Genomic DNA, 25,273 nt, shown 5'->3' on the forward strand with positions numbered 1-25,273 from the left:
CAGATCAAGGTGCATTTTTACAGAAGCCAAGATTATATTGACAGATCAAAGTGCATGGGTAAAGATACCAACAACCCATCGACAGATCAAGGAGCATGGTTATCGAGGTTAAGAACCCATTAACAGATCAAGGTGCATGACTATAGGAACCAACAAGCCCTTGACTGATTGAGGTGCCTTGCATCGCAGATCGACTCCCCGCTTTCCCCAAGAACAACAATGAAAGCAACTACGATATTCAACAAAGTTTCTTTTATTTCGTTCTTTTATAAAATATGCGACATATCATACATCCTATGATTGTATGCGTTTTGAATGAGTATATCGACAGCCCCCATAGTACATTTTAAGTAAACCTATCAATATTTCGCTATTATTTTCAGAAGTTTATCCATTCTCACACAATCAATTTTTCTTGTTTGCCTTCATCGGATGGACGATCACTTTACCCAGGTTTTTCTACCAGAAATATATGTTTCTCAGGGAAATCAAAAGCCCTTCGAGGGTTTTCACTAGGTCAGAAACTTTTAATGGTTTTCCATTTTCCTGAAAGATACTTTGGGATGCATACATATGTCTGCGTTGGCTGAAAAACCCTAACAGGCTTTTAAACGCTCCGAACCCCTTACTCTTCAGAGTGTAATGTTTTCTGCTACTTGAAACGTCCCACCCAATATCAAATGCGAATCTTTTTTTTTTCACCAAATAATACATTATATAGACCTCGGAGGGATCTAACATTACTGAACAATTACATAACTGCATGCGCACATTTGATTTGCAGTCTTTAGTTTACATTGTGTGACGTTATAATATGTGCAGGAATATATAATGAATCTTTCACATTTCATGCTGGGACATACCGAGCCTTTCCCCCGAAGCATTTCCCATCCAACCTCGTTCAACTGGAGCACGGCATTATTCCAACACAAATTGTTACATCCCAGGAGAGTGGACCGTGACGACATCAGAGCCGAGGAACTACGATGCATGTAAATACTATTGGCATTATTATATGGTATGAACTCAAAAAGAATGATGATATCATCACGTTACCTCCTCTCTGAATGTACACCCCAAGCAAACGAAGTATTAAGCTAGATGTACATGTACATGTAAGTGTATGTCATATTCAATACATAAGAACAGAAGACATTTTAGTTATTTACAGTTGACCAAAATGGCCAAAGTTATCTCTGTACAAAACCGTAGATTATTTGATGCTGTTATGGACTTCAACTTCCATATAAAATCATGGGCTATTGTACAAATTTCGCCTGCAAATTCATCGGACAAAATCTCGAACTAAGTGGTTGAATGTTATCAACAAAGAGGCTGTGGTGCTGTCTATCAGTTGTTCGAAATGACTTCTAAAGAATATAATATTTCGAATTGGTGACAATGAACATGAAATATCACACATATATAACTTGTATGCGGCTGATTACCCTGCAAAGGAATCGATTTATACAGTTTTACAGACGGATACAATATATAATGATAAGATTGGGAAGCAAATTCTGTATAGGTATCTAGTCTTTATCCATGTTATTGAAACTGGCATTGCTATAGATCTGTCCTCAAGTCATCCATTCATGGATTTCAAAGAGCAGAATTTTGAGGCTACTTCCGGTGAATTTGCTAACCAAATTGCCGAAATTTGCATCTCCGGTGATATTGTCCGATCAAATTGCCTAATTTTAGAGCTATCGGAAATCGGTGGATATCATATAAAAAGTTGATCTTTCTCCGACAATACAGAGGTTTAGTAACGTATTACGTTACGAACCATAGGGCGGTTCTTTCGATCTTTTGTATACAAAATGACAATAAAATCATAGTCAGTGAAGAAGAATACCGGTTCTCAGCGCAAACGAACGTCAACATAGTTTGGAGTAGATATTAGGAAGGTAAACCTCTCCATTCCTAATGACGAAAAATGGATATCATAAGAGCTATGATTTGGCGGCGTAGTACTTAGTTTGAAACCTACTTTATCAACCTCCAACAGCAGGCATTTGTATCGTTCTTAGAATCCAAAGGCTTACTATGAGAGGATGTATCCACATATATAAAACTTATTTACGAACTACATGTGAGCATGTACAAAGGTAAGTTACACTACAATGTACACAAAATTGATAGGTAGAAGAAATGTATGTTCATTTTCCAAACGTTGAGAAGGTGTCGATGTCTTCTTCGGGACTACTCAAATGAACTCATCAGTGTAACATCTTTAGTTGTCCCTATATTTCAGTGTTTCAGTACAATAGAAAACTAGAGAGACCGTGACTTTCCAAAGGAGGAAATGGCAGAAAAACGTGCCAATCTACGTTTCGGTGTTTCCAAACAATAAGGAGAGACACTGAGAAACGGAATCACTTAAAAAAGTTGCAACTGTCTGATTTAACATTTGAGTAGGAGAAATATATAACATTCATGTACGAGTCCGACTAAGATGAATATTTACATAATTTTGGCCATAATTATTGTAACACTCAACACAATTCCAAACCGTGTCCCCAAAGTTCTATAAAAGACTGAATAGATTTTTTGAGTAAAGTATTGGGGGAAGAAGACGCTATTGAGCCTTGGGGACCAGGTTACCGTGCTTATTTAGCGCCTATAAATTCAAGAACCAATCAGCAGGCAGCCAGCCGGGTAACTGGTGTCCAATAATCGGCAAATGTAACCGTGTGGCAATAGAATGTGACCGTCCAAAACTCCCCCTAGTACTAGAGTTTTGAACTGACACGTAAAGACGATTCATTGTAAATCGGCATGGAAAACAGACGTTACATGTAATTGCTGCGGAACAGTGTCGAAACAATACCAATATGTTCGAAGTTCGAAGTCAGATGGACTAAAAAGACAATTTTCATATTTGGAGTATCTTCAATTGGTAATATCGTCATACCTCTTACTGTGTATCATTTAGTGGCAGAAAAGTGACTTAGGGTAAATTGTGGCAAGTCTGATTCAATTGCGGCAAAAGCAGCATTTCAAACGGTTACGATAAAAGAAAATTCATATACTCATTATACACAGTAAATACCATATAATGTAATTATGACATACAGGATGCATCAGAAAATGCTAACTACTTCAACCTTGGAATAGATCAAAGTGAAGAACATTTTGAGGAACATTTACGCGAAGGTGTGGTGATTGATATATGAGTGTACAAAGACACCTATGTTGCAGCATTGTTCTTGATGCCTCCTGTATATCAATAGAAAATCACGGCTTCATCAACGCAAAAAAACGTACGATTGAACTAATGATACTGTATATCCCAGGCGCCCAGGAAGGATATCTCAATGTAAAATCACTAAAAAAAGCCACGAAAATAAACCCACACATACCATTCAATAAGACCGCCACGTTTTAATTTGTATCAGCTGGAAGTATAAAATTTATGCACAACTTTAGGCGCTTTTGGTTGTTTTGAATGTAAATGCATAAGCCTCGTTCTGGTTGCATGATTGTATATGTGTAACGGCTTGAGTTGAAATAAAATGCTAATCTTCATTAGCAATATCTGTTAAACACTAATTTTATCACGCGATATATTCGGAGTAGAAATCGATATTTCGATATTCGTTTTCTACAAAACACCGTTAGGAGGAGCTGTTACTTCACTGAAAACTTCAGCAAAGCGCTTTTGATTTGGTTTCATTTTAGTGCCACTCTTGTGACCAACCAAAACCGCCAATTTTGAATTTCAATTTTTGATAAAAAACGAACTGATAACGATGGTTTTGCTGAGAAAACGTAAGACGACGAAATGCTATTCGTACTTTTCCTGATAACTTAGTATCATCAAGACTTATCTCAGATAATTCATAAAATTGGCTGAACTATGCTTGTCCCTTTTACAATGTAGCAAGTCCTGAGTTAAAAGTGACACAAATTCGAACAGAAACAACGAGCAAGTGGATGATGAAATGACAGTTTAGCCGGTCAGAGATGTCAGTTTTAAAAATCAAAACCCAAAGTAAACAATTTATTTACGGATTTAAAGTAAAAGATTAAGCAACTCCATTCTCATTGAAAGTGACAAAATTTTATCGCCTTTCGACCCAATATATTGTTATCTAATAAATGTTATGTCATTTAAGACAGAAGTATCACGTATCCGGAAGAAGAGACACCCAGATGGGGTGTTGCAGTTTAAATAAAGAATGCTGTAAATATGGTCAGGGGCCGTTGTGGTGTTGTCGCCTTAAAAGTTTCGACAGGTCCTGGCCAATTCCACAGCCGTAGTAGCATCGATTGGTCTCCACACAAATTACAGTAATATACAGATTATATAACATAAATATAAAAAACGGAATAAATACAATCTACGAACACGTGCTGTACTCTTTGCTCCACCAGTAAGCAATCCATCCTAACTTCATGCCAAGACATGCAAACTTTCTCTACAGTCGAGTGCACATGTCTTGGGTCAAGTAGAATATCACAAAGCCAACATTTCGTTGCCCGATTTTAGCTAATCGACCAATGGAGCGTAAATAAGGGATACTGTTAGTACAACTATGTTTTCTTGTTTTTACTTATAAATACATTCTTTTAGCTAGTTATGGTATTTCTAAATTAAGTATGCCTCATAGTCTATTGGCTTTTGAAACTAGTTTTAAATGTGACTAAGTCAGTGTATCTACATTGTGTTTTGTGATGCGGGAAGTAGTGCCAATAAAATATTTTGTGATTCTAAAGTTCGGAAATAAATGCAGAGATATTTTTTTCGAATAATCACCCGACGATTAAGTGGTTGCTGATAGAAGATTTTGGAGTGTAAATATTTACTAGGCTCCTTGCGTCGCCTGCATAGAAAATGTCCGTATCATGTTTTAATGCAGCAGTAAATCCATTGCGTATAAACACCAAATAAACGAATCATGAGCCGATACGAACTATAACTGAATTGGCAATATAGACGTACATTGTACTTGTATTTACGACATCGTATTCCCACAGACTCTTCTTTTAGCAGTTTCTCTTAGTTCCGTGTTTTCTTGTGATGCGCTACAGACAATGCAAGCAATGCCACAAGTCCACAAGGAATAGCCAATGGACGCGCCGCTTCACAGAAAGTGCGAAAGTGGATCATGCTCCGGACCGATTCACAGTATCAACACACTTTTGTTTAGAAAAAGAAATAGACAGCGCAATAAAAGATAGCTGAAATATTTCAACGAAATGCTCCACCCGTTTTCGGAGTTCCAAATAACAGAAACTGCCAGTGCGATTAGGAATATATCATTTAAAAAACAAATAGTTTTGGTAATGATAATGTATATATATATCAATACTTCCCACACTCATTTGAATTCCTTCACTTCTGAGGTAATCAACACAATTCTAGGCTAACTATATAGGGCTATAACGGCAGCTTAAAGAAAGAAATTATGACAATGGAAAGCCCACGTCGGGGTCGACGTTATAAAGATTTGCCCTGAACCCATTGATAAGACAAAAGAACAATGGAACTTTAGATCAGGTGTGAGCGGGCTTTGTTTAAAGACAATAAACGGTGCATTGAACTCGGCCTGAAGACCATGATGATTTAAGGCATTATCGTGCGTCAGTGTTTTATATAAGGGAAGGTACCCTATATGTGCATTAATGTATACCTTTAGCTACAGCTGTACTGCGGCTGTACTAGGGCTCTATTAACTGTACTTTACCTTATCTAGAGTACACACACAAGATTTTCGGTGGCGGCGAATTTCGATTTGTTGTCATCATGACACAAGAACAAACTCAAAAATAGTCAGTGTTTTGAAAAGTAAAGGCGTCTTCAAAGTCAAGACTCAAACAGTTTTACATAATATCATTTCGGAACATTACAACCCATAGAAAATATTTACCAAGCAGTATGATCTGTGCAGAAGCGTAATCTGTGCTCTGAAAATACAGTAAAAGGGCTTTATGGGTTCTGTAATATTCAGCGCCATTCGCACATCATAGTAGCCTTATTGATATAAACTCAGTACACATAACACACTGGACAATACTGGACTACTAGTTTCAAAAGGTCTCAATAGGCCTACTAAAGTCCAAATGCGTTATCATCCAAACCAAAAGTCCAAAATATCCGACACTCATTTTCAGAAACTAATAATTTGTTTCCATTGTTTTTATTGATTTACAATCATTGTAAAAACGATCAGTTATTACATAGTTTACAAAAGATTATGTGGCAAACTGTTAGTCGCCTTTCACAGATTTATAAACAAGAGAGTTAGTTCTATTCTACGTACTTGACACCGACATCAAATCTACATTTCAAGTTCAGCAGTGAGTGACTAGCAAACCACATTTCGAAATGTCAAGGGACAAGCAGGGCGTGAGAATTCTTCATTTTCCCTACCCGATGGTTTCCAGTAGACAGGAACACTGAAAAGATATGAAACTGCGCCAAACAGTAGGCCTGCCGCCAATTTATTTCCAAATCCAACTCACAGACACTTGTTACAGCTTTGCCAAGGCCTCGCTAGAGTATTTTAAAATTATAATACAAGCAGCACCGCCTAGTGGCCTTTTGGGTTATTACTTATTATCCTCCAACGAAATAAATCCCACGCCCAAATTGTTCCTTTAAAGTATGTTCACCATATTAATATGATTGGATTTCACGTGCAGTCAGAGTGAACATGTGTGCTTTACTCCGTACACATTATACACTTCGGAGTTTAAATCAATCTGAAATGGTTCACACATCGGAGTCGAGTTGCCTTGGCAGTTTTCTGGGGTACCATTTCCCGACTTTACGAGCGTGACGTCATCATGACGTCACGGTCAATCACGTGACACTGTTAATTGATTCATGAATCACATGACCATAAGACACACATTACATATATCAATTGTCATTGGAGATACCTTTGCTGTTTTTATGCATTGATTAGCAATTAATACGATTAACTTGGAACAGAATGTTCGCACATTGTGCTACGTAACAACTTAAGCTCGGAGCACACAGAGAAAACATCCGTGAGATTGTGTCACAGAGGTCTTTAAAATCCCTTAAGATCGTGGTGCCTATGGTCAACCCAGAATAACATTTCTGAGACATGATATCGCCGACATTTTACCTCTGTGTGCTTCAAGCTTTAGGCCGAACTATGTCTATTCTTGCCTTTACATAACAGACAGCAATAGCACTGTGGCCTAACTTCAGACTGAGTATTTTATCAAAATTCACAGGATCCTTATTGAATCCCAGTGGACGCGATCTCAGCAGCAATCCTGTAGTTCCGAGAACCTTTGTCATTCTGCATCAGTCTTGTTCCTCATTCACTGACCACCGAAACCCGTCCCAACTCGGGTATTCTACTGCTCTGCAGACACTTGTCCTGTCCATGTGCCATGTGATGCCAGCTTAAAGCTACACGAAGCACAACCAACCCAATACCGAGAATAAAGCGGCAAGCTTCATCGAATATATCCTTGAATAACCGTTCATTCTCTGACCGCTTTACGTCCGTTAGTCTACTGAGCATTGGGAATGCATGCCAGTGGCGACTTTCTTGCTTAGTCTTTCAAGAAAATGTTAAGACTGCAAGCATGACCAAGTCTGGGAAACAAGTCTGCATATATCATGATATCCGAATTTCTAAATGATGTCCACTTTTAACCCATGAATGTGGTCCCACAGTTTGCTTCTCCGTACTTCTGCTTACATGTACCAACGCGTCACATTGCAATGGTGTCATGGAAACATGTGGCTCCCTCTCTAGGCTTTCAGTTGTTCCGAACGATAGTTAATTAATAGTCCATGAGCTCATGCATAGGTGTCACTACTATCAATGTGCCGCCATTTTTGTAAGAATTGCTAAAAATACTACTAAGATTACGTTTACTTGTACACTACTCGCAGAAGTTCGAACAGATCCTGGTTTTTGCACGTCATTTTTACCGTCAGTACCAGTTCTGCTTTGGTCCTTGGGCTCCTTGCTCATGTCATCCTTACCAAATGGTTTGGTGTTTTTAGACGAGGGCGTCGTTGCTACTGCTTCGGTTGTTTTTTCAAAGCACGTTTGAGTTCTCTTATCTGGAAAGGAGAAACAGATCACGTAAGGAATAAATGATCGTTAATAAATACAGAATTAATTAGTCAGACAAACAAGACCCCCTTTGGCCATGTGGAAAAATTTGCATTCGTGTTTTGATCTCGTATTTCGTTTAACCTTACCTTCAAATAACTGATAGGTGGCAGCAGGAGGTTTTTTCGTCGTGACTAAACTAGATGTGTCGGGGTCACACTGCGGCGAGGGCATCTTGTAAATGACCTTGCTGCCATCGCCATTTCTATGGATAATCCAGCAGTTAAACACTTCACTATTATTCTTTGATTGTGTGAATAAGTAGGAATCTGAATTTGCGTCTCCTTTCGGATTTATTCGAGCAATGCACGTATATTCTGAAAAGGGGAATACAAATTTGATTAGTATTAGGTTTTCGCTGGCAGACTTTCGTATTTCAGAATGCACAATTATTGACATGAGAAATTATGCGAACCATTTTCACGAAGAAAAGACAATGGAAAAAGAAACACTTGGGCTACTCACCTTCAGATCGCTTCAGTTTTGGGCACTGGTTCAGCGTTACTGTGAGTTCACTTCCCTTGTTGCATTTAAATGGGTCCCAATCAGATATGCTTCCTTTACATGATGTATCGCCGACGCTCGCCGTGACGGGTGTGACGCCGTATATGTTGCAGTTGGTGTTTTTAATCTTGCTGCGAGCTGTGGGATTACAGAATGAAGTTGTTAGAAGGAATGTGATTATAATGTTAGCAGGAACAAAGGACTTCATATTTACCGATCACTTACTATAGTATATATACTGAAATGAATTGCTTCTTTTAAACAGCCTTCTACGACCATACTCCTTAGAGGACTAATGCTGCTACAACGTCGTTGAAAGAGTACTACTGGATCATTAAAAGCACCCACGCTACTTCGATGTTACATCTACCAGCTGGGAGCAAGTTTCAAAACAGCAATGCATGTGCAAGTACACGTACATGTACAATGTTCCCAACGATGTTCTCAACATCGTAACGATGTTTTCAACAACGTACCGGTAACGCAATAGCAGGAAATCAAAATTGTTTTCGATTTGTCACTACGACACTTTGGATTTCCTCTTGCGTTGTGTTTTTGTAATGTTTCTTGTTAGAATATAAAATTAAAACTGTATGTGTCGTTTAAGTTGTTTAGTTTGGTTTCCTTTCTTCCTGTTTGATTTCTGTTCTGGATAGTAACAATTGAGAGCATGATCGCTATACGCTTTAGAAACTTTTAAATTCCAAATTGATTTTGAGCATGCTTTTATTTAATTTTTTAAAAGTGTAGATGAAAAGGGAGAGCGGAAGTGATGCAGGTAGGGGGTAAATTGGGGAAAAGGGTCAAAGCAAATAGCGTCTGACAAGTTTGCTTGATGACTTGATAATCATTTTGTAACGCCATAGTCACTTTCAGAGAGCATTGGTATCGGTGTTACTTTGCGTACTGTTAGTTTATGTAAAGCTGAAGCTAGCGTTGGAGGGGTTGGAAAAGCTAACAGCTGTTAGTATGGAAAGTACTGCTTAAACGTTCTATGAACTATGACAACATTCTATATATATATTCTAGACGATAGGAGTTCAACTTTGTAAATATCAGATATTCAGTTATTTCTTTGAAGGTGGTTCCGGGGCATAGACTACATTGATAAGACAATGAGTGAATTGTGGTACGGGTATCAACCTTTTATTCAATGCGCTTCGAAACGAATGAAGCAACGTAAATACCTCTATAAGACTAGTTAATGGTGAAGCATCACATATTTGGCTATAATTTCGGATAACAGATAAATTTCGGATAACTGACAATGAAAGGCAGTAAAAACATGATTTCGGAAAAGTGTGAATACGTGCAAAAACTAAGTTTGGATTTTTGATCTGTTTTTTTCTCTTTTGATGTTTTTTTGGGAATTAAGAGAATCAGTCTAAGTATGAACAAATAAAAAAGGACGTCTCTGAAAGTGACATGACAAAGGTATTTATGTAAGGTAATTTTACCCGGAACAAGGTGATACTTGCTCTCCGGTGAGTTAGCAGGGTGGAATGAAAAAGCAACTGAAAGAACAAGTCAGTTATAGTTTGTGTGTATCAGACTATTCAAATTTGACTTCAATGAACTGGTTTACTTAAACGTTTTGTTGGCATCTTGAAGAACTGTGCGATAAGCTTTATGAAAGTGTGCAGGATTTTAAAAATCTTCTGGGGTGTCAAAGTTGGTGTAAGCGGTGCTCTGATAAATAATTCCATAATAGGTATGTTAACTTTAATTAGTAATTTAAGAAAAAGCTAAAGAAGGTTATTGTCGTTGATTCAGAGAAGATAAACCACCGTTGCTGTCGTATGACCCGTCGTGTGCTTTGTGCTTGAGGGTGGTGTGATCTTGGGGGTGGTTTGGGGTTCCACCTCCGTCGTCCCCATTTAAAACGCCCTGGCGAGCCAGCAATCAAACTTGTTGCATTTGATTTGTGGTGACGTTTCAAAACTACCACTGAGTGGACTTGATTTTCACGCACTTTTTCTTAGTGTGAGTTGTTAAAAAAGAAAACGAACAAGTCCAACTCGGCAGTAAAACGATTACTCGAACAATACTCACTGACTAAGGTTTTCATGTGTTTTCCTCTGAACATGTCACCGAGTGGTTCTGGGTCGTCCTTAAACACACAGAGTTTCTTGAAGTGGGTGTCCATCTTATGACTCTCAGCTGAAACAAGGAGGTTAATAGTCGTTTATAAAGAAAGTAGTCCTGACCAGTAATTATTGGTTATGACCCGTTCTGCATATTCGCGACCACAACTAATTTTCAATCCTGTAAAAAAGAAGAGGTATTTCCAAAATATCAGATCGGGTACTTACATAGTCTGTACTGCAACAAGTTGTCTGAAGGAGTGGCGAATTCCATGCACGTATACCTTGGGCGGCTGCAAAGGGAGAGCATTGATCAGTACAAGCAAGAACTCTACTTTTGCAGTTTTTTGCCAAAATCTAAGTCAACAACATGTTGTTCGGGGTCATCTAAGAGGCATCGCTTTACCATCTCTAGCTACGGTTTCAACTGCTATCCCGGTCAGATGGATTTTAAGATACATATGACCACAGGCAGAGATATAGACGTAAACAAAGAAACAGATATATAGACTTACCATCCATTGAAGTAAGTGGCAAGTACCTTGTACTTGGCCTCAGCGTAGTCCTTACTCTTGCATACGAACTTTCCAAGTGTCGTAAAGAAGACGTGCCTCTCTGTGAAGGCTACGTCCTCCACTCTGTCTTTCTGGTAGAGCTTCCAGCCTCCCTGATATTCCTTGGGGAAGAGGCATTCGGCCTGGCCGGAGGGGTCGTTCTCTGTAATGGAATTGATCATGAAAATAATGAATTATCGGTTCAGATTAAAGGTAAGGCGAGCTACCCGAGTCAATTCTGTTATCAGTATGACCATGCTTTGATGCCAATGGTATAGGCTCATATAAGGTACGTTCGAAGATGGAATCGGACTAAAGTAGGGATGTGACAATCATTATTAGTGTAATGGTCGGTAGAGTGATGAACGGAAGCAAAACTTTTTAATGGTAGAGATGGATAATCTTGGCTGTTTACTTATAAAGTGTTTTTTCTAATGGCATTTATCATAGGTTATGTTATACTGGTCGACACTCACAACCTCAGCTTATATTTTTTCTCACTTGTCAAGTTTGACTTCGTGGCTGTCCATGAAAATGTTGAAGTTCTAGTCGGTTAAACACCCGAAGGAGTGTTCACTTCACAGAAAGAACGTTCAAGTACCGGTATTTTTCATTCGAAATTTATAACATTCTTATAACAGACTGTACTAGTCTATCTCGTGCGTGTGACTTATCGTAAAGCTATTTGCGTGATATAGCCATGCGATAAAGGTTTTTGTGTCAGTTTTTGTATTTTAGAACAAGACAAGATTGAAACTGCACGTCTCATGCAACTGTTATTGCAGATACAGAGAAAAAAAATTCAAAAACCAATTAACATAGCAAAATATCAATGAAGTTAAATTTCAATGTGTTATAACTTGTTTTTTGTCTTGGAGCATTCATGTTGTAGGTATGACATACACACACCATATACATGTGTAACAGCCGTTCATGCAAGTGCAGTAGAAGATAAAAGCCAATAGTATTAAAAGCTACATTTCCATGGAACCTGGAATGCTTCAAAGAATCGCTGACGAGGTTCTTGAGAACTGTCGTTTTTTTGTATCATTGACATAGTTCAGAGATTTATCGCGATCGATGCACTTTTTCTACTTTTCACTCGATTATGTTGACCAGCAAGTAAGGTGCTGTGGTTCATTCATAGCTCCTGTACACCTATACACTATGTATGCTTTTATGTGTGCTGCCAACTCTGGTTTTCACTGTAGGAGTTATGATTGTACCGATGCTACACTACTTCACCAATTCACCTTAACTACTTTTGCAAGCAACTCTACTCTCCAAGCGATCAAAGGCAAAAAACTATTTTCCGCAAAAAGAAAGCAAAAACGTACTTCGACTATGCAATACATGTAGGTTATATGGGTGGGTTTGCATCAAATATATACCGCCACACCCAAAGCATTGGTGAGGTTAGGATAAAACGGGTTGACTTAAAACCGGCCTTTCATATCGTTATGGGGCATTTGGGAGATTGGGAGTCACATGTGTGTGTGCACGAAAAAGCACGCTTGGAATTGGATGTTGGTAATTTAGCACCGAGGAACCAGACCTGCTTTGGAATTGCTTTGCCGCAATATTCTAGTAAAAGCATTCTGTAAAGCAAGAGGCATAAAGGCATAGGACGTGCCGTTATTTCTGGCAAATCTGCACTCATCTGGGAAACTTTACAAAAATGTCTCGGTTTACCTACTGAGATAGATGCGCCGTTTCTGTCTGAAATTGACAACATTAGTTATGCAAATGTGCAATGAGTAGATGCAAGGACGTAAGAAGGGGAAGGTACATTTAGGCAGGGGGCACGGGTTCATGCCGACTGGTAAACGTGTTTTTCATGCAGGTTATATGCCTTTTAAAGGTAAAAAACAGGTGTTCCGCCCCCTCCGCAAAAAACCCACTGGCTATGGGCCTGAGATGCTATACGTAGCCTAGCATCCACTTGGCCTACAACCGTATGGCATATCGGGGGCCTGTTCACAACCTTAGCTTCTTCGAATGGGTGGCCAGTTCGAAATGAGGGACATCATCTTAAAAGCGGGGTTCAAATAGGCTTTGAAATTACTAAACCTACCACATATTCTGCACGATCTCTTGCAATACTGTGCGTATTCATAGCGAGGACGGCTGGTACAATAGCCTGCTCGGGCGAATTCTTGACACTTGTCACTCTCATCCGTACACAGGGCAGAATCAGATCGCTTCATGCTCATCTTGAAGTGTTTGACACCATCTGGGGGCCTTCCGTCAGAAGCCGTGGGTGCGACCAGTCCTTTGTAGAGGAACACATCTTGGTTAGAGCCGCCCAAAATAAGGGGTAGACGCTGAAAAAAGCAAAGGGGAAGTAGAACTGACATGATATTTAGACGCCAGCTGCAGGTTTTTCATCAGAAGCTTGGGCGCCAGGTGTTGGAGTTCAAGAGTTGGAGCCGTCAGAAACGAAAGGCTGACGCTGTAAAGATAATGAATTTGTGGATATGATGTTGCTTAGCTAGGATATTCTACGTCAGAAAGAATGAATGATAGAGGTTGCACAATGTCCCTTTGGCCCTTGTTATCTTGTCAGAATATCGACATGCTAGAATATGATGGATTAACCAAGTCCATGGGTCGAATGTCTGATCAATACACCAATACTTCACTAAGTCGTGTTTGGACTTTTTTGTATTTTTCTTTCTGTTGCCTGGCTTTGACAACTCCAAAGCTTGACCCACCCTACTGACAACGTGGCTAGAGGGATAAATGGGTCAAAGAAAAAAACTGTATTATGTTGAACTCTCATGAGACCGTCAAAATTGAGCTTTGGAAAGAAACTGGCTGTACTTGTGACCGAATCAAGCATCTGTACGAAAAGGGAACAAAGGTTAAGTGTGTTATCTGGAGCACGCTACAGTTCAAATGGTAAAAACAGTGATAGTTAAGAACGTTTGGTCGTCGTCCAGACATCGAATGACTGTAGGGGAATCAAGACCTCAACGAGGAAGCGTATTTTATCAACTTACCATCGAATATTTTGGAAATTCGCCTGGGATGTTCAACATGACGTATTTGAAGCCATTTTCCTCCCAATTACCATAGCAGAAAAGCCGAGTTGCTGAAAGGTACAAGCGAAGAAATGAATGGCGGGGTAATTGGGCGCCATCGTGGTTAGTATGTCTTCGATGAGATGGCGCTCGAGGTGACGAGAATATGGCTACAGTATATATATATAGTGATGCAAAAAGGAATTGTAACTAGTTCGAGTTTCTTATTGGGAAGTTTGGCACGCGCTTGCCTGTGAATTCATCCGGAGGTATGGGTTTGAAATACAATAGAATATGATTTAAGGATCAGTAAACGTGTCTTAATGCTTAGAAAATGACTATGTATCGTTAGATCCTTAACGAAATGATGGAAACTGGTATATTAACAGAAGTTTATTAGAAAACTCGATGGATCTAAACAGTTGATATCAGATTGTGTTGGAGTATTTTATTTTCTTGTTGACTGTGTTCTGATGTTGTGTTTTTGTAAATTTGTTGACTGTGATATGCTAAGCTGATGGCACGATATGTATTGATGAATAAGGAAAATTGTCGAGGAATGGAATGCACATGCATGTAATAAGTTTGAATTTCGTTTGTGTTATAGTTAGTTAGAACTCAAAACGTTAGTGGTAAGACCTGCTGCATTGTAGTAGATGATTAGAAGAGAATTCGATACTATGATCAGTAAATTGATAATACTGCAAATCAATGCACATTAACATACTAGTAGTACGGCTTTGGAGGGAACTGAATACATTTAGAGAGAACAGTCAAGAAAATAGAGCCACTCATTTTGTTAGGAAACAAAAAATCAAATCATATTATATATATTTCGGTCTGTATTCTTGAAAAAATAGAGAATTTTTTCTATATCAAACGTATTGACCAGTGGTGCTTCGGACTTTTAAAAGGTCATAACATTATGAAATTGAAAACGAGCTGTCGATCATGCATTCCGATAATCAATCCATCATGATATTTTTCGGTAATGTATAGTTCCGTATTTCGATGTGATCGAGAAAACTGCGTGGAAGTGACACCAGTGAGACTGAAATCACTGGGTGATTTGGAAAGAGATCCAACACCAGGAAAGGGAATCTTTGGGCTCTGCGACATTTATTGTGGTCATTGGGCGGGAATCTTTGGGAACTGGTAGGTTGTTTCCCTTCTGATACTTTTCATTTCTTATATAACTAACCCAACTCTGCCTATCGCCGGCAGAGCTCGGCAGGTGATCCTGTAACTCTCAACACGATCCCATCAAGTTCCCATCACTTCCCGTCATTTCCAGTAAAGTTGCCCTCAAAGACGCCATCGCGAAGACTCGCGTAGACAAAGTTGACGGGAGCTTGTCGGGAGGCTTAATACCAGTGTGACGGGCATGTGTTGGGAAGGTATCACGAAGCGGTTGATCCCCAGACGCCTATTTTCTGTCGGGGAATGTGACGGCAACGTGGTCGGGAACTTGACGGAAAGCCAGTGGATCACCAGCACTTCAACCACAAGTCATCTGCGAGATGATCTAACAGCAATGATATAGTTCTTTTGATGGGACTCGTAGGGATCTTTAACTTTCAATCAAGCATCAATAAGGAAACAACCTGTGACAGCTATCCTGCGAGTGGCAACAAAAATCCCATTCTGTTCGTCAAGGAGAAACGATACTATCAAAAGAATATGCGGGAGCTTGGGGGTGATAAGCTATCCACCAAGGAAGCACCCTTGTCAGGTCTGGATGTTTGGCTTTTCCAATACGATGCTCCTTGGAGTATGTCTTGAGGTCAGTGGATGGTAAAATACTACTATGATTGTGTGATTGTTGATGCCACTTGCACACAAAAGAAAGGATGTTGTTTAGTATCAAGAAGATTCAACATATTATAGGCATATCATACCAGGGTTTTCATCAACATTTCATGCATTTTTGGGTCAGCCTACCACATGTAACAAGGACATGACGGAGACGGTCAAATTGAAAGAATTCATTGATTTCACCGAGCAGCCGCCATGTTGGTTGCCTCGTTGAAGAGACAACAGTGTGTACATTTCCCTGCACAATTCTGTGTATGTCAGCATCAAATTTCTACCAGGTTCTGTTGAAACCAAGATGGCGGCAATATTCATATCCCGCTTTGGATTCAATGTGTTGTAAAAAGCTTTGTTGGTTTCAACCCCGGTACGATATCTCAACAAATCGATAGTTGGAAATGGTTAATGGTAAGAGAGAGAATGTATCCAGCTTCTGATATCTGGGACAGGAATCTTAGGTTGGTTAGAGATTAGAGACCATGGGAAGATCATGCGACTGTGGCCCTTAGAGATCCTGGTTGAGGGATGTCCTCATTGGCGAGGCCATCCGAAGTTGTGCTCGCTGCACTGACATGATCCCAGTCGGGAGGTTGCTTGAGATCAGGATCCTCAACACCCAGGCCCGGCCACAGTGATGATGTCCCCATGGTTATACCTACTACCTAGGCATGCAACGGCCCTCCACCGTGAGGTTTAGCAAAGGCAGTTAGGTGTTAGTCCTTTTCAGCAGAGCTCATGCAGCAGGCGGATAGCTTTGGAAGTTCATAAAAAAATCTCTCTTACAATTTTCGGGGGAATCAGACATACTTTCTGTTTCCCAGAACGGGTTGCACCCCGTATCAGGAAACATGAACTCCATTCCTTCTCCTTTCATGCAGTCGATCTCGACTCGGGATAAACGCCATTCCGAGGGGCAGATGTCCTGGAAATGGAAATGTGGAAAGGTCAGCTCAGTAGGTTTCTCATAGACAACTATCTGAAATACCTAATCATTTATCAACCGATTTTCAAGTCGAATTACTTAATGCATGCAGTGAAAGAACATAGGCGAAGGCGAGGGTGATTCAGGGATGCGAGCTACCTCTCTTTCAATAAAAAAACAGCATCGTTTATGGACTTACCTCCTGAGTAGCATAGCTGAATGTGTGGAATTCGAAACCTCCAACGAGGGGACAGAAAGTCCATTCCTTGTGGTCCTGGGCTGTAAAGAGAAAATGTGTGCTATAGTGGCTTTTATATCATTCCGAATCAACAGCAAAGGAGTGTAGAGTACTTGAATTTGGTCAGGATGCGCATCCGAACCATTACAATTTAAAAACTATCATCATGTCAAACGTCTCCATGTCTCCCGGCAACAACGTCTTTAGCTGCACGTCCATTTCGCAAGACGGAGATGTCATGTAAAAAGTTAATAAATGAAAAACTAAATATACTTACAAACCCAAGGCCATTCGTCTCTATTCAGTTTACTTTCGATACATAATGAGTCGTCCATCAGAGAGCTGGTCGGACCTACACGGCAGAAAGAATAAAATATCAAGTATGGTCCTATATTTGGTGAAATTTGGCTACGACCCATGCGTTACGGCCTGACCGCGACGAAGCCTGACTTCCCGTTGACTCCATCTGGAGCACAGGTCGTCCGCGGTCTTCCGCAATCTCCTACGATCTGGTGCTGCTGCCACATCTCGCAATGACACCTGCAGGAAGGACCGGGACACGCGGTAGGGGAAATGGAAATGTGCTTGTTTTAGCATCTACCCTGAAGTAACCTAGCCTGAGAAAATACTATCAGAGAACTCGGTAGTAGTTCAACAGGCAAAGCACAGATAGCGCAAAGAGACGTGATGCTAAACTTACCATATTTTACTTGTAAAACGTTCTTAGTCTTGGACGAAACGTGCATACAAAGATATTGCTCCCCTCTGCAAACAAAGATAACAGTTTAGAAAACAGTTAGACAGGATACTTCAAAGGTTTAGTGAGCCGCAGTAGTGTAGTTGCTTGGCTCTTTGACTGGCGAACACGAGGTCCCTGGTTCCATCGCCACTGTCGGGGTTGGGCTCGAGGTGGGTCTCCTCGCCAAACCTATCTTATCAGGTGTATGTCCGTGAATTGGTACCGGTTAGAACGGCACAGGCTGTAGCGCTGGCAGATATTTGCAGCAGATCTGAATTCCACTGAAAGGTTTCGGGAAGTGCGAAGTCCGATGATAACCTCTCCCGTTGTCCATATCAGATTATATACCCAAACTTTCAACTTTTGTGCATGGAAGTTTAAGTCCACAATATATGGATATCAATGACTCACCGTCCTGTCTGTTCATGCTTGACAAGGTACCTCCCCTGTCCCATATTTTTCACACAACTCCTCTTATACATTGGCAGCACCCTCTCGCACGCCTGAATGTCATCTTCGCACTGCTTCTCCACCTTCTCGTAGGTCATGCTCTGTTCTTCCACCATCACGTGTATCTGTTCACGCCAGTAGTTGGCTGATGTGTAATAGTCTCTTTTGGTGATCCAGCCTTTCTTACTTGGTGTTTGTAACCATTCGGGGAAGGTGCATTGGCCGGCTATATCTGTGAAGATAAAGGAGAGAAACCTGGTTAGTGAAAGCTGGATACTCGAATCAACAGTGGATGATCGCTGGCACTGATGGAGAATTAGAAGAATCACGTCGGAAATGCTGGGAAGAAACCTTCAACGACAGTTTACAAACATTTGTTTATGTCTGCAGGGTCCACGTTGTCGGTTTCGCAGAATGCCTCAGTAAGATGCTTACGTACCTTAACCAAGTATTTTGTAAGAGAGGCATTAAGCTGGCGTACATTGTACACTGTATCTTTGGACGAAGCAAAATGTTTAATTTGATAGGGCTCGCGGGATGGATACGACAATGTCAACCTAAAGTGTTAAATTTGCCAGGAGCAAGCTTTTCTTCAGTCGTTGATAAGCAGATGTGACGGAAAAAAACTCTCATGACGGATGGGTATACTTCGTCCATATAAGAAAGTAGGGGTTGGGAATGTATTGTACGTTTAGTGATAAAAAACGTTCCAGCGATCATCCACTGATAGATGGTCAGGCCGTAATGGACTTAGCCTTTGAGGTGTCACTCGCACTGAATCTATCAATGTATCAGGACGAAAAAAAGGCAGTGCATTCTGCTATTCTGTTGATTTGGAGGTGTCTGGCTCTGGCAAAAGAAGCTTGGTTGGAGGTAGGGCTTATAGACCAACCTAAATCCACAAATTTATACGGTTTTGCGGGATATGTGGGTTTTTGCGAGACTATAGACAAGAGTCAGGGGTCCGAATTATAGTCTCCAGGTCTAAAATGCACAGATAGTTAACTGTGGCTGGTCACCAGACTAAGTAATCTGGTGAAAGAACTACCAATCGCTACCCAAGCGAAAACCATGTCTCTCAGCGCAATGTGACAAATCGCAAAAGTACTCTGTTAACACGATAAGCTAGACCAAAAAGATGCAATGTTAGAAAGGTAACAAGAGTACGGCGAGCTCTTTGAAGTTCAATACCTTCCTACACATCATTACGGTAGACAGATATCTCTCTGTAGAACCCCCCAGTAACCTGGTTGTCATTGTTCTAGTTTTTTCCATTACCGCCACATCTATATAAGCTTACCTCGATAAAACATTTTCGTTCATAGTGTATAAAACTTGAGTCAGCCACGTGGGAGTTTATCACTCCGCGATATTAAAAGACTTTCTTCTTTTTTTGTTAGCTTTGAAGATTAACTAGAAATATCTCGGGAGTGTTTCACGTAAAGACATGTTTTGTCTACAGGATTTTTACAAGCAACACCTTGCCTCTGCAGAATCTTTGCTGCTGCACTAACCTAGACAGCTATAGTCATTTCGTTTACGTTTTGTCCGCATTGTTTTGGGCTCTGGGGCGCGAACTACTGTTTGGATTTCTTAGTTGAAGTTATTCGTAACGTAAAAACCAACAACACTTTTTGATGTAATAATCCTAAAAGCAGCTATTTCACCCTGTATATAGCTGAGCGATTAGATTCACTAGCTGGGCTGACGGATTAACCTAGGCGACCTTGTCCACCTTATGACCACTTGACCCAAGCAGTCCAATAACTCCGGACTAAACGCGAATTATCCCTTGCTGGCTACGGTTTCATCTATCTTCTATCTCATTATCAGTGATTAAGAGAGTAGCTAGGGTCATCAATGTTGCTAATCTAGCTCGGATGATCGTAGCGCCGAGGTTATACGGGGATCAATGTGGCTCTCTGGGCCTTCCTCTTGTACAGCAACGGTGAAATGAAGTACATGTATTCGCCAGATGGAGTTTTTCACTGCCACCCCGTTGCAGAAAGCAACGACATCAAAAACTGAAGAATCATGTAGACATGGTAAAGTTTCTTCAACTTCCTTCATGAAGTGTCATTACGTTCCCCGAAGTTAAAATAAATCAGGCTTAGCCCAATATAATACGCGGTCTATTGTCTTTAAACAAAGCCAGCTCGCGCAATGGCCAGAACTCCCATTACGAGACAGCTTTCTTGGGGGTCGATATCGCAAATAGACGTAGAGATCATTACATGTGACTGCTGCTTTTACAAGCCGGCAATAAAGAGTTAACAACACTCTGGTGTACACTACAACATCGAGCGAGAAAAACAACGGAATAATTTCCGGGGAAATTGAGATGCAATCAATCTCGTCGTCAACAAGCTTGTTGGAGCGATCAAATCAGATCACTGATGTGATGATATGTAACCTATCATGTTTGTATCAGTGGCCAATCAACCTCGCAGTGTGGGGGATATCGATATAGTGTGGGGTGGTCGGTGGAATCAAGTTGCGACGAGACGCGCGGGGACAGATATTGGTGACGGCTTGTCCTGTTTTTAGGCGAGAGCTACCGGAGATGGAAACTGGAATCAACGTCAGGAGCCAATCAACCTCTTAGTGCGAGGGGTATCGACACTAGAATTGGATGATTGGTGGGTTATTTTTGCATGCAGATCAAAATGCAGCAGATATTGGTGACAACGTGTTGAGTTACGTCTTGTTTTCTGGGCAAGGCTAGCATTGTTACTGATCGCGGCTTGGGAAAAAGACACTAGAAACATCGTAACTAGGAATAAAACGATTTAGACTCCTTGTTTTTTCCCATTTCGTGTTCATTTATTACCAAACAACCTCCACAGAATGCACTTTTACACACAGCTTCCTCATCACAAGCCTGTGGATACATGGATAAATTCCGCTCATCTGATTACTAATCACATAAAATAGATTCTATATGATTGAATAGTAGACTCTTCCACATGGCCAACATTCAATTTTCTGTGTTCATCATGAGCCCTAAGCGAATCATAGTGAAAACTGAATCAGTGTTTTGTCTAACCAAGTGGACATTTATCAGATCGTCTATTTAAGATCTCGATTTATAAAGTTTATTACTGCTCTATAGTCCATTTCAAGAGAAAATAACACTCGGAGTTTGTGGAGAAAGTGCAGCAGATGGACACTATTTCATCTTCATCTGAAACTTCCGAGGTACCTCCTCCACACTGGTTTATGATCGTACAAGCCCCAACGTATTGACGCCGGAACCGTTTCGCTTTCTTAACCTCTCAGTTGCTACACACAGATGTTTCTCCAGCGCAGGCGTATTTTCCCGATTCAGTAACACGCGCCTATCACTTAATCCTCATCGAGTTTCCTCCACAACAAGATCTCACCGAATCCAATTGTCCGCCTTATCGTGTCATATAAACGACACTTGTCAATTATGTAAAAATCCTTGCCGGCAACCGCGTCACCTCGTTGGTTCGAGTGAGCAAATCTGCTGCAGCTTGCGGTGATTAAAAGCTCTTGCCCTCTACTTGGACACCCCAATCCATCTTCTATTTTCTGTACCGAAATCGAATGACTTTATCTAATGGAGCCCGATTCGATTTGGTTTTGGCTAAAGCTCGCTTTATCATGGCATACTGAAGAAAATACAGCCCAACTCCAGGCCAGCTCTAAATAATCGCAATTTTTTTTCCAATATTTTCTTTAACCAAATGAATGTTTCTCTTATCCATTTGCATATCACTATTCTTTGAGCAAAATACGGGGAATCAAAGCAAGCGCATTGTTATTGCACTGTTTCTTTAAGTAAAACTCGGGCAAGGTTTACTTCGGTAATAGCCAAGGGGTTTTAGGCCGTCACCTTTACCCCCTATTATGGTAATGAACATGGTCCGATTCTATTGTTTTCCTTGTAAACCGGAAGAAAGTGGACCAACGACACGAATTACTCCACCGGTTTGTGCGAGCACTTCTTGTCAGCGTTGTAGCATTGTCTCTGGTCCGCTCAAGCCAACTACAAGAAGAAACTGCTATTGAGTGATGATTTGGTATTCTAGTTGTCGTTTTAATTCGGCAGCCAGTTGGCTCGTATTCCGCAGGGAATGTCCCTAGACGTCGTAACCAGCCCTGATTAAACTGTGCCGTGAAAACAGAAAGAGGTTTACGGGCCAGACATTGGCGGACTCTGCAGAGTGATGCTTCGAATTTGATATCTCTGGGTATGTGGGCTTCCAGAAAACAAGGAAAATGCTTTGGGGACTTCAAATGCATTACATCGTACCGAGTTTTTGGTTATGTGACAGGCCATATTAAGTCAGGTTGTTGTCAAAGAATGGTCAGTTCATCAACAAAAGCCAGAGTCATTATCAGCTATCCATATAATACACATATCGCACTTTTAAAATGTGTTTTTTTTCAGTCTCTACGGAGTTCAACTGTTGATTGGTTTCATACGTTTTTGCCATTTAGAATATATTATCTTCTAAAAGCTACTTTATGGGGCCAAAGCGGACCTGACTGGCCGCCAATTGCCTCCACCCCAGGCAAAAGATACCAAAATTGGGGAAGCAGAATCTGACAGCGGTATTGCCAAGGGAGCGGTTCCGGCTAACACGTAATTAGAAATCGATGCATAACTAGAAGGGTGTAATTACGCGGATTCTGCACGCCATTTGACGGGGCCTCCAAGGAATGACGATGAGCCGTTTGTTTATGCGCTTGAAATCAACAAGTCTGTTAGCCAGACTGGACTTGTTGCATATTACGATTGAATCAATCTATGAGTCAATGGCACAGTAATAGGTGTTGAGTAACGCTGCCTCACAAATTCTTCCACTTTCACGTAAAGATAGGCAATGAATAAAACGATATCAAAATGACATACATGTAGTGGTATTATCAAATTCAGCAATGTTGGCGTCAATTAGGTCGGCAATCTTAACCGCTATTACATCAGCATCACTCTCACAACATATTTTCCCCAAGCCTTTCTTGAGGCAATTCATGATTCATCTCCCGTACCATCATCGTAAGTATCTAATTCGCAAGAATGCTACATAATAAGGATATATCGCAGCAATGTTAGTATAAGTTTGGTCAATTAGGGCCGGCCTCTGGCACTTGCGCGTATTAATCACAGTGTTCCACTCTGTCTCCGATCATGTTATTGCCCCGGCGTAAGAGGTCGAGCGTGATTGGGTTAGAGTTACGCGGTGAGGTCTTATTGATAGCAGTTTCAGGAGATTGAATTAGAACCAAGATCGAGAAGTGAAGCCATAGATTAGGTGCGATCCTGCCCCGAGCATTTCATCTTTAAGAGAATCCACGACTACTTTACCTCCCTGTACATGTTAGTGTGTCTGATTTCGAAGTGTATGTAATTTACTTACTAAAAGCAATCATTCAATAAATTTTGTATTTGCTTATAGAATTGGATTTTATCCATTTTAGACCAATCGGGTAATTTGTCTGTTCGACTTGAGAATTGCGTTATGTTGAATGACGCTTTAGTTGCTGTATTTACCCAAGACAAGCTTGAGTTTGAATACATGCATGTAGGTGAACGTAGTTATGAATCTCACATTGCCCCATAAATCATGATAAGGATATTAAAGTATCTGATGCTGACGTGCATTCCCGCTTTTTGTGACAAACTGTACAAACAATTCACAACGAACTTGCCCATAAAACACACACCATTGAATCTATCCACAACATCACAACAGAAGCCATATCTCTGCAATCGCATGGAATGATATTATATTCTGATTAATCACAATACGACGCCATTTTTTCCACTCATCTGCAGACCGAAATCCCACGGAGGCCGGGGAACGCGGAGTTATTTGTCGTTTTGTGTTATCATAAAATAACATTATCAAAATTGGTCGCTTATTTTGTCGATTAGTCTTAGTTATGTTTTTTGATGAGGTATCAGTGCAGGGATTAATCTGCCCAGTCACGTAAATGACTCTGAGGACACCGATATCATATGGATTGGGCTCACGGGCGTACCCTGCATGAACTAATGTATATTTGCGCTGGAATGTCGTAGCATTCCGGGTTATTATCCTTGGTATGTCCTCATCAATAAATCAGGCTTGACATAACCATCGACACTCAATACCTGATCTACAGATCATCCTGTCAATGACATGATTCCTTTAGCTAATCCATGGCAGCTAATCATTCATGTCACCTATTATTTCACAGAATGTCCCCAAAATCCCTGACTGGATGAGCCATCAGCAGCCACGACTGGCATTCGATCTGGTAAGCAGCTCAGCGGACGCTAGCTTTCATTACAACATTTTACCTTTTACCATATCTTATGTCAGAAAGACTCATACAACTTTTCAACCACATCATTCTTGTTCATGTATTTTTGTGTATCGTTCAATAGAAAACGTTGAACAGCTTATAGATACATCTTCCTTAACTGGAAGTACAGCATGGCTTACGATAGAAATTCGCAACCGTCTCCTCGTTTATGAAGAAGATATTATACATTTTTATGAATGTTCGAATAGAAACAGACTCAGATTTCCAACTGTAATCAACAGGTATCTATGTTTCAAAAAACAAAACTAAATCCTTCTATTGTAAATATCCGCAACAAACTCCAACCACCATGAAAGCGAAGGACAAAAATCGTCTGAAATCACTCTGAATGAGTCATCCATTGTGACATAAGCCTCCGAAAATCCGCCAGCTACAAATGCCAAAGAGGAAGATGACTGTAATCTTGGTTATTATGGCAAGATTACCAACATCAGCCACACAAAATGCCCACACCGCGAGAAAAAGTCCGACACATCCTCCAATTACTTAGGAAG

General features: G+C 40.5%; 1 protein-coding gene across 4 annotated transcripts in view; it reads right to left on the reverse strand.

Annotated features, from left to right (window-relative positions):
* Window positions 1–237: 237 nt before the first annotated feature.
* LOC135493212 (uncharacterized) overlaps window positions 238–25,273 on the reverse strand; it is a 109,983-nt gene continuing 84,947 nt past the window's right edge. For 2 of the 4 annotated variants that reach the window (XM_064780303.1, XM_064780304.1), the window contains 14 exons: window positions 18,402–18,672; window positions 17,952–18,016; window positions 17,529–17,603; window positions 17,213–17,292; window positions 16,875–17,013; window positions 14,259–14,350; window positions 13,331–13,580; window positions 12,949–12,975; window positions 11,218–11,419; window positions 10,931–10,995; window positions 10,671–10,778; window positions 8,580–8,756; window positions 8,204–8,431; window positions 238–8,062 (listed from right to left, as the gene is read on the reverse strand). In XM_064780303.1, coding sequence (XP_064636373.1) covers window positions 7,815–8,062; window positions 8,204–8,431; window positions 8,580–8,756; window positions 10,671–10,778; window positions 10,931–10,995; window positions 11,218–11,419; window positions 12,949–12,975; window positions 13,331–13,580; window positions 14,259–14,350; window positions 16,875–17,013; window positions 17,213–17,292; window positions 17,529–17,603; window positions 17,952–18,016; window positions 18,402–18,672 — 2,027 coding nt within the window. In that variant the 3' untranslated portion in view covers window positions 238–7,814. The remainder of the gene's footprint in view (window positions 8,063–8,203; window positions 8,432–8,579; window positions 8,757–10,670; window positions 10,779–10,930; window positions 10,996–11,217; window positions 11,420–12,948; window positions 12,976–13,330; window positions 13,581–14,258; window positions 14,351–16,874; window positions 17,014–17,212; window positions 17,293–17,528; window positions 17,604–17,951; window positions 18,017–18,401; window positions 18,673–25,273) is intronic. The other 2 variants (XM_064780305.1, XM_064780306.1) reach the window with 2 other exon arrangements.

The sequence above is a fragment of the Lineus longissimus genome, chromosome 9 (assembly GCF_910592395.1).
Source record: "Lineus longissimus chromosome 9, tnLinLong1.2, whole genome shotgun sequence".
Classification (NCBI taxonomy): Eukaryota; Metazoa; Nemertea; class Pilidiophora; order Heteronemertea; family Lineidae; genus Lineus; species Lineus longissimus.